A 10,187-nucleotide genomic window follows, 5' to 3' on the forward strand; every position below is an offset into this window, starting at 1 on the left:
CAGACAGGGCGATAGAGCAGACAGGCCATCTTCCCCCACAGATGCCCTTCGTGGAGACCACGTTTGGAGGAGTGTCCTCCGATCTGGACGGAGGAGAAGACACAGCCCAGACACAGATGAGTCTTGCCTCAGTGACCGCACCCATCTCTTTCATGTCTTCCAGGTTCCTGAGGCTATCCGCAAATGCCATCATGCTGGCATCACAGTCCGCATGGTGACTGGGGACAACATCAACACGGCCCGGGCTATCGCGGCCAAGTGCGGCATCATCCAGCCCGGGGAGGACTTCTTGTGCCTGGAGGGGAAGGAGTTCAACCGACGGATCCGCAATGAGAAAGGCGAGGTAGTTTCTGGCTCTGCTGACCTCCCTCCTCAGTCCGGGGTTCTGGCTGTGTCTCCCCCCACGTCTGCTCGGTAACCCCCCCCTCCCCGCCTTCAGGCTCTGCAGCATCTGTGTGCTTCCCCCTCCCAGATAGAACAGGAGCGTCTGGACAAGGTGTGGCCCAAGCTGAGGGTCCTCGCCCGGTCATCTCCCACTGACAAGCATACTCTGGTCAAAGGTAATGGAGCTCGCTCACTCCTGCTCACCCCTGTCCGTGCCCCTTCCTGAGCTGCCATGACGCAGGCTGGGTGTGGCCATCAGCCCCATGTGTGCTCTTCCCCCAGGCTCCCAAAGCCAAGCTCCAGGGCCTGCTGAGGAAGTGGGGTCCTGGGGTGTACACGTGTTGCTGTGTTGCTGCTGGACAAGCCCTCGCTGAACTTCAGTTTCCTCATCAGGAAAATGGGGATAATGATGGTGATGCCCTCAAAGGGCTGCCATGTCAGGGCTCACTCCTCTGCTTCTCTGGCTGATAGCATGAGTGGAAGACACCACTAGAGAATGGCCTCACATTGTAACAGATAGGGAAACTGAGGCCCAGGAGAGGGAGACATTTCTCCAGGTCACAGAGTGCTTGACCTATGACACTTCATAGTTGACCAATGGCAACTTCACCACCTGCCTCCCACCCAGTCACAGCAGCCTGTATCATTTCACTGGGGGATGAGCTAGGACAGGAGGAGGGGAGCAAAGCTGCCGGTCAAGGTACAAGAACTCGACCCTAAAGGCAACAAAAGGGCAGGGGATTGGGGCTGGTTGGCACAGTCACAATCCTGAAGGGTGTCCTGAGTCAACCAGTCCCCTGCACAGCCCCCAGACAGGAACCCACTCTGCATTCCAGGGATCATTGACAGCAGCACCGGCGAACAGCGGCAGGTGGTGGCCGTGACCGGGGACGGCACCAACGACGGGCCAGCGCTCAAAAAGGCAGATGTGGGCTTTGCCATGGTAAGCCACCCAGTGCCGGCCTGGCTCACCGCACCAGGCAGGGCCTTGTGTCTCCAAGGACATTGGCTTTGTGCAGAAAGGTGGGGGCTGGCGTTACGCAGGTTGCCGAGTGCTGAAGTCTGTATGTCACATCCTAGCCACGTGGGCCTCCATGGGCTCATCTGGTCAGAGGACACACGTGTGAGTTGTTTAAAGGCATTTGGTGTGGGGATGCCCAAGGTGACAGTGGGGCCTGAGGGGTGGGGGGGTGGGGCCAGCCAGCTGTGCACCTGTCTCGGCCACCGCCAGTGCCATCTCAGCGAACCTCAGCTCCAGGGGTGATGACTGGAGTCCCCAAATGAGCTTTTCCTCTGTGTTTCTCTCTGGCTGCTTGTACGGAGCTCAGTATTTCTATAAAACCCTGACCCCACTGTCCGGGTGGCTGGCCCTGGCACCATGGCATTCTGCAGCGAGCTTCGTCACTGAAGGCACAAACCGAGCGAGCCCCTTTCCCCACCTACCATGAAGGAGCCCCTTCACCCTGTCGCATTCAGGGTGGCCCACTGAGGGCAGACACCAGGGGCACAGGCCACTCCTTCTCAGAGCCCAGGTCCTAGAAGGGCACCAAGCCACAGCCCCATGGCACTGTGAGAGCCAAGCTGAGCTGCTCAGGACCTGGCCTCAGGGTGGCGGACAGGGTGTGCAGCTGTCCCTGCATCAGGGGCTGTGAGCAGCAGACACCTGCGCGGGCCGGCAGGACGTGTCCCTGCTCTGCCGGCGGCATCCCCACCCAGGACTCGGGAGCCCCGTATATAGCAGGCGGCTCTGGCATGGTAAGACTGGACAGAAGACTGCTTGGTGGTCCCATGGTGGCAGCTGGGCCTCGCACATGAGGCCATGGTGGTGGCCATGGCAGCAACACCCTCTCTGCTTATGAGCAAAGGCCCTTACCAGGCATGGGACAACCTGCCCACTCGTAGTACCAAGTCGCACAGGATGAACCAAGATGTGTTGGCAGCTGGCGGGGAGCCTCATGTGGAAGGGAAGCCAGACAGTAAGCCCGGGTGGGCTGGGTGGTCAAGGGGGCTGGGGAAGGAGCCCGTGGACACTGTGTGTGTGCCCCCCAGGGCATTGCAGGGACTGATGTGGCCAAGGAGGCCTCAGACATCATCCTGACCGATGACAACTTCACCAGCATCGTCAAGGCGGTCATGTGGGGCCGGAACGTCTACGACAGCATCTCCAAGTTTCTGCAGTTCCAGCTGACGGTCAACGTGGTGGCGGTGATCGTGGCCTTCACGGGGGCCTGCATTACTCAGGTGGGCACTGGGGACCGGGAGGCACGGGGACTGCAAGAGGCAGCTGGTTTCCCAGGCCCCGTCTGCCTCCTGCACCTGGGCCCCAGTGTGGAGAGCAGGCCCCAGAAGCCCCGCTCCCGGGAGTTGTGAGGGCCAGGTGTTTTCTTTGTGGCAGGTTTTTTTTTATGTGTATGTAAAAGTGACATAACAAAAACNGTATATGTAAAAGTCACATACCAAAAACTTCATCATTTGAGAGTACACAGTTCAGTGGCATTCTGTACACACACACTGTGTGCGACCACTGCCTACGTCTAGTTTCAGAACATTTTCGTCACCCCTGAGAAGATCCCATGCCTGTTAGCACACACTCCCCACCCCTTCCTCCATTCCCTGGCAACCACGCATCTGCTTTCTGTCTTCACAGACTTGCCTATTCTGGACATTTCATATAAAGGGAGTCAAATAACATGTGGTCTTTCATGTCTGGCACCTTTTCACTCAGCACGATGTTTCCAGGGTCCCTCCGTGTTATAGCCAGTATCGGTACTTCGTTCCTTTTGATGGCAAAATAGTTGTATGGAGAGAGCACGTTTCATTTGTCCCTTCCTCCATCAGCGGGCATTTGGGGCACTGTCACCTTTTGGGGAGTGTGACTGATGCTGCCGCGAGCATGCGCATATGAGTCTTGGTGTGGCCCTACGTCTTCATTTGTCTCAGGTGCGGAGCGAGGACTGGAGGTGCGGGCTGCGATGGGAACCCCGTATTTAGCCTTCCAGCAGTCTCATTGTCCCCAGTAGTGAGTGTCCAGAACTTGTCTCCCTTTGAAAGGTTCTTTAATTGACATAAAACCCACATAACACAAACTGCACCACAGTAGCCATCTGAAAGTGCACAATTCAGTGGCCTTTGGTGCATTAGCAATGTTGTCCAACCACCACCTCCATCTCGTTCTACAACCTTCTCGTCACCTCTGTGCCCATGAAGCAGTCATCGCCCACTCACCCTGCCCCCAGCTCCTGACACCCTCCCATCCGCTTTTTGTCTCTATGGATCTCTCAGTTCTGGAAGTTTCATAGCAATGGAATCATACAGTACATGGCCCTTAGTGTCTGCCTTCTGTGAGGCTGGTTTTTAACCAACCTGGAAGCGAGGAGAAGGAAAGTGCAGTGTGGAGTTCCTGCGTCTTCCTGCCCTTGGGTGTGGGAGGTCGGGAGAGTACCCGTCAGTCAAGCCCTTTCCTCACGGTCTGGGCTAACACACGGGCTGTCAGTTTGGACCACACCTTCTAGATCGCTGCCACCAGGTGAGAAAAGGGAGGCTTGCAACATTTCCAGAGCAGGAATCCAAAAGCCCTCAAAAACTCGCTGCTAACCTTACCACAGGGATGGAGAGGTTACATTTTGATGGGAAGGTCAGATCTGCCACATTTCACTGCGGTGAATCCCCGTGAGGTTGCTCCCATGCTGAGCTTCTTCCCCCTGGAGTGGCCCCGTGTTAGGGCGACTGCCTCCTCTCCACAGGACTCTCCTCTCAAAGCCGTGCAAATGCTGTGGGTGAATTTGATCATGGACACATTTGCCTCTCTGGCCCTGGCGACAGAGCCACCCACTGAGTCACTGCTGCTACGGAAACCATACGGCCGGGACAAGCCCCTGATCTCCCGCACCATGATGAAGAACATCCTGGGCCACGCGGTCTACCAGCTCACCATCATCTTCACACTGCTGTTCGTCGGTAGGTTGGCCCTGGGGCGCCCTGCACCGCCGCCAGCCGTGCAGCTTCAGACCCTGTTTGCCAGTGGAAGGGACAGATGAGCACCTATGAACCAAATTTCCAGTGCGGACCCCTCCACCCTCACCTCCCCACTGGCCCTCTCTGTGCAGGCCCCACGGGGGTGCCACCCATCCATTCACTCACCCCATGACCATTTCTCCAGGCAACAGTGGACAGAGCACTGGGCCAGAGTCTATGGGAAGAGGGGGACCAGGAAAAAGAGGTGGAGGGACGGGCGGGGGGAGGGAAGAGGAGGGGTAGGCAAGGGAGAGACAGTAGAGGTGAGGCAGAGAAGGGAAGGCAGAGAAGAGGATGGAGGGGCAGAGGAAAGAAGGAAGGAGAAGGGGGAGAGAAGGAGGAAGGAGAGGGAGGAGGAAGAAGAAGGAGGTGGAAGAAGGGAGGGGGAGAGGGAGAGAGAAGGAAGAGGAGGGGAGAGGAGTACGTGTCAGGAAGTAAGAAGAAAGGGGCATTAAGAGAAGGCAGCTGTGGGGGGCGGTGGGGGGCAGGGAGAGCAGGCAAGAGCACATGGCCCACAGCAGCTGAGCTGGCCTTGACCCTTCTTGGGCATTTAGAACCAGCTTGGCTCCAGCTCCATTTAGCAGTTTCCTTTATTTGGATCAGGGGTGGTGGTGTTGCTTTATCTGCTTGTGGCGTCTCTGCCTTATGTCAGAGCGCTGTGCGAGTCACCAACACTGCCCCCCCGGGCGCGGGGCAGAGGCAGGAGGGACAGTGTGTGGGGACCACAAATGTCACTATCGGGGGGTCCTCTCTCTGATTTCTTGGGAGCAGAAGCCTCTCACGGCCTGCCTGAGGGTCTACGCCTAGCTGCCCGGTCTTGGGGACAGGGCAGAAGGGTCCAGCACACCCCGTGGCCCGCGATTCCTCCCCCGCCCAGCCCCAGTCCACCCAGTGTGCACATTTTGTCTTCTTCAGTCATGCCCCGAGGTTTCCGTGCCAGACCTCTGCTCCAGGGGTGAGCTCACGTTGTGGAGTGAGACCCGTTACTTTCCCTCCAAGTCCTTGTCACCACAGGGTTGGGGCTGCCCGTGGCCCCACCACAGACCCCCAGCACTCCTCAGGCGACACTGACTGGGAGCTGCATCCACTCGGGCCTCCGCCGCCCTCACATGCCCCTTGGCTTGCAGGGGAGCTCTTCTTTGACATCGACAGTGGGAGGAACGCACCCCTGCACTCTCCACCATCAGAGCACTACACCATCATCTTTAACACCTTCGTCATGATGCAGCTTTTCAACGAGATCAATGCCCGCAAGATTCACGGCGAGCGAAACGTCTTCCACGGCATCTTCAGCAACCCCATCTTCTGCACCATCGTCCTGGGCACCTTTGCAATTCAGGTAGCGGGGGGGCCTCTGCACTCTGGCAGGAGACAGGGGAGCAGGGGACCACGCCCGCTGCTGGCCTCCCCATCCCCATTCACAGAACCGGAACCAGTTCCGCCCCTCCTGCTTTCCCAGCCCCCGTTGCCATGCCTGGTGACCCCATGCCCTCTGTGCTCATCTGCAGAACATTCACCTGCTGGCTTCCAGCCAGCCTTCCAGGGCCTTCCTCAGCACAAGCCTCCTCATAGCTCCCTCTGGGTCTGCCACTCATTTCCAGTGCTCAGTTCCTTGCTGGGGGACTATCATAGCTCTAGAAGTTTCCTTTGGAATGCTTTCTATCCCCAGTGCTGACCAAGCAACCTCTGCCTGCCTCCGTGCTGTGGACAGGCTGGTCAGTGAACGTTCAGGAGTCTGAGCATTCAAACATAGATAGAGTGAGGACAACAGGCCAGGATCGTTTGCTCAAAGGAGGGGGCCTGCCACCCCATGAGGGGACCAGCCGGGGAAGCACCTGGGCGGCTGGGGACAGAGGGAGAGCAGGGAGCCTTTGCTGTGGAGTCTGGGGGAGAAACTGCAGTTGGGTGATGAGGCTGAGGACTCACGAGTATGACTAATTTCAGGGTTCTGGGGGGCATAGCGCTGCGTCTGGTTGTCTGGGCCGTGGCCTGGGTAATTAGGGCAGAAAGGATAGCACAGTAACTGAGCTGGTTGTGGTGTGGGCTCTGGATGGCTCGGTCTGTATTTTAAAAGCTCACCCCAGGGGCGCCTGGGGGACTCAGTCAGTTGAGCGTCTGACTTCAGCTCAGGTCATGATCTCACAGTTCATGGGTTTGAGCCCCGCATCAGGCTCTGTGCTGACAGCTCAGAGCCTGGAGCCTGTTTCAGATTCTGTGTCTCCCTCTCTCTGACCCTCCCCTGCTCATGCTGTCTCTCTCTCTCACAGAAATAAATTTTAAAAAAAAATTTAAAAAAAAAAGCTCACCCCAGAGAGGAGGGCTCTTCCCTAGGAAGGGCCAGTTAGGCAGCAGGAGCCCCAGGCAAGGCTGGTTGGGCATGTCACTGGGGCACCCGGAACGAGGCATGTCCAGCACATGCATGAGGGGCCCATGGTAAAGCATCACGTTTACAGAAGCTGGAAATGTGGCTAATCAGCTGGGCCATGGCCAGAGGCCCATCTGCCTGGGGGATGCAACGCCCGTTTTCTGTCTGACTGGGGTGGCCTAGAGGGCAGAGTGGGCCCTGAGGGCCAGAGGAGGGGGCAGCAGTCGCCGCACCTGGCCGGGGCCTGCCGGCACACCTGCCTCCCTCCCACCCCACTCCTGCAGATCGTCATCGTCCAGTTCGGCGGAAAGCCCTTCAGCTGCTGCCCCCTGTCCACGGAGCAGTGGCTCTGGTGCCTGTTCGTTGGCGTTGGGGAGCTGGTCTGGGGACAGGTGAGTGTCTGCCTCGTCACCCTTCCCAGCCCCAACCCTTCCCTGTTTTGTCTACAAGAGCACCAGCACCGGACACAATGCCGGGGGGAGAGTGGCTCCTCAGAGCCCATGCTTAGGAAAGCATTCGTGTGTTCAGGGTGGGCAGCACCGCACAGCAGGGCTCAGGCCTGGGCCATGCCACAGCTCAGGCACAAGGCCACAGGCTGCAGTGTCAGTGGAGAGAAGGCAAAGGGCCATGGCTGGGATGTCACAAAGCCCCAGCAAAATCACCCAGAATGCCCCTTTCTGTGATAAAAGCCCAAAATCGCCCCCTAATAATGGGTGGCTTGGAAAATGCTCACGGATGTGAAAACTAAACAACACCCTGCGAAATCCTCCAAGAGACAAAAGAAAGTGTCGAGGAAAATGAAGAAATATTTTGAGATGCTGGAACGCACAAGTTAGATACCTGAAGCCCTTGACAGTTAAAGACATGCACAGAGGGAGACTTACGGCACCCAATGATTATGTTAGGAAGAAACAGCCCACGCCACAGGCACACAAGAGGCTTCTGAAAGCATCGCTCTGCAGTTCTAAAATATTGGTGCAGGATCCACTTTGCCCTATGTCTTAGTCACCTCGGGCCACAAAGTGCCACAGCCTGGGGGGCTTAAATAGCAAGCGTTGTCCTCTCACATTTCTGGAAGCTGGAAGTCCGAGATCAAGGGTATGGAGGGCAGGGTCTGGGAGAGACCGGGAGTGAGCTTCCAGGTCCCTGGCCAGCGGGGTCATGAGGCAGTGTGTGGGTTGTCCCGTCACAATGACACGTGACGATGCACACAGTGGGCTGGGCGGCACCGCCTCAGGAGAAGCTTCCCTGAGCACTGGGGCCTAGGGACTTTAATGGGGGTCAGTCCTATGGGCCCGGGGCTCCCGCATAGCTGACCTCACACCCTCAGTCTCTGCCCCCAAGGTGTGAAGCCGGGGCCCCATCAGGAATCACGCTGTCAACACAGACGGCCCAGCAGGGCCCTCAGGGAAACTGAGACCCTCTCATCAGGCAGGATGTGACAGAGGCCTAGAGGTCCCCTCTCAGGAGCAGGGAGCCAAGGCAAGACCTCCCCCCGCTGGAAAACGCTCCCTCGCCCCCACAGCCTCCACGCCCTGCTCCCCAGGGACCGTTCCTGGTCAGAGGAAAGGGGCACTTGGCACCAAGCATGTAACCTCGGGGACCAGAAAAAGATGTCCCATCCCCCGATCGGCCCACAGGGAACAGGCATTTAGGAAACAATAGTGCATGATGCTAGAGTGCAAGGTCGTAGACACCAGCTGCAGCCTGCGCCAGAGGGAGGTGGGAGGTCTGGGTCCCTTCCCAGCCCCAGCAGACCTCCTACCCCGAAAGGACCGGCCACACTCTGACAGCTACTGTGCCTGCTACCCTTCACCTCTACCCCCCTCCCCCAGGTCATTGCCACTATCCCCACCAGCCAGCTCAAGTGCCTGAAGGAAGCAGGGCACGGGCCCGGCAAGGATGAGATGACCGACGAGGAGCTGGCCGAGGGGGAGGAAGAGATCGACCATGCCGAGCGGGAGCTCCGCAGAGGCCAGATCCTCTGGTTCCGGGGCCTCAATCGGATTCAGACGCAGGTAAGCCGCCGCGCCGCCCAGCTACTCTGGCTCTCCCACCTTGAGAGGGTGGCGAGCAAGCATGAGGCGGACAGTGAGATGCAGCCAAATGCTCCACCACTGAGCTGTAAGGCCTCAGAGTGAGCGAGATGAGCCCCACATCACCAGGGAAACCCTTGGGCCTTGCCACCGTCGCAACGGCCATCCCCAGGTGTGCCTGCCGGCTGTCATGGGGCTGACATGGCCCATCGGTGACACTTCCGTCAGAGCCCAGGCGGCTCCCCCCCACCCCCCGTGCTGGCTGCAGGTGCCAGCTGAAGATGTGTGTTGTGATCAGTGGTTGTCTCTTTTTGGGGGGGGGGGACGATGTGCAGGCCACCCGCTATCTGCATGGCCGCTAGGCCTTGCCTTATTCGCCGGAAGCAGCCTGGTGACAGGGAGGTGACATTCTTGGGAGGAGATAGATGCCCATTACAAAGAGTCTTTGGTGAGCTCACCATGCATTGGGTTATATCGTGAATTCTATGGAAGCCGATTCTGGCCCCCGACTTGGTCCTTTCTCTTCGTCTCAATCTCTAAGTCTGAGAACTGGTGGGGCCCAAGGACTCCATGAAGTCAGGTAGTCACAATGACCGCTCAGCCATGGGTACTTTCGAGGCTTCATGAGACTCATCTGCCAGACCAACCCCTTCCCAGCTAGCCTTCTTGCCAGAATGTTCCGTACTCCCTCCTGCATCTTTCCTCACACTCACTTGTGATCGCACTGCAGCCTGGCCTCTGCCCTCAGTGTCCCAGACGCAGTTCTCACCAAGGTCTGTGCGACCTAGAGTGCCCAGAATTGGGCTGGCCCTTCGTCCTGCGTCAAGGCTTCTTCCCAGCGCCCTCCCTGTGGCAGCTTGCTGTCCCTGCGTTTCACTGTCTGCTCCTCATGCTCGCTTGCCTGGCACCCCCACTTCCCTCTGAGACCTTGGTCCCAGCCTGCTGTGGCCTGCACAGGCCTGGGGGCCCTGGAGCTGGCAGGGAAGGAAGGAAGAGCGCATGAGAGCTCACCCCCAGACCTTGGCCACCCTCAACTTCAGCCTCTCCTTCAGCCCTGTGGATACTGGCTCTTCTTGGCCAATTCCCCACTGCCTGCTCCTTCCCTTTCAGCCTTCAGGCGACGACCCGGTGCTGGTCACTCCCCATCTCCTCCTCTGCCCAACCAGAAACCCCCAGAGTGCCATACCTCATCCAAGATGTCCACAGTGGGCTTGGCACAGACCACAGTCCATGAGTCAATGTCCTTCCAACCCCTCAGCTCCCGGCAGATGGCTTTGTCACCTCCACCAAGCGAGTCAGAGCCCCAGAGCCGTCCCAGATGCTCTTCCCGTTTCCCCACACAGCCGGTGCATCAGCATGGCCCATCAGCTCAGCTCTGCCCCCCTTGA

The 10,187-nt window shown here is 58.4% G+C and overlaps 1 protein-coding gene across 2 annotated transcripts in view; it reads left to right on the forward strand.

The window, feature by feature from the left end:
• ATP2B3 (ATPase plasma membrane Ca2+ transporting 3) overlaps positions 1-10,187 on the forward strand; it is a 45,528-nt gene that overhangs the window by 18,558 nt on the left and 16,783 nt on the right. For both annotated transcript variants that reach the window (XM_077769635.1, XM_077769636.1), the window contains exons 13-20: positions 164-343; positions 473-560; positions 1,221-1,327; positions 2,434-2,625; positions 4,128-4,341; positions 5,526-5,737; positions 7,048-7,155; positions 8,599-8,781. In XM_077769635.1, the coding sequence (XP_077625761.1) occupies positions 164-343; positions 473-560; positions 1,221-1,327; positions 2,434-2,625; positions 4,128-4,341; positions 5,526-5,737; positions 7,048-7,155; positions 8,599-8,781 (1,284 nt within the window). The remainder of the gene's footprint in view (positions 1-163; positions 344-472; positions 561-1,220; positions 1,328-2,433; positions 2,626-4,127; positions 4,342-5,525; positions 5,738-7,047; positions 7,156-8,598; positions 8,782-10,187) is intronic.

This window comes from Crocuta crocuta, unplaced genomic scaffold (assembly GCF_008692635.1).
Source record: "Crocuta crocuta isolate KB4526 unplaced genomic scaffold, BGI_CrCroc_1.0 scaffold978, whole genome shotgun sequence".
Classification (NCBI taxonomy): Eukaryota; Metazoa; Chordata; class Mammalia; order Carnivora; family Hyaenidae; genus Crocuta; species Crocuta crocuta.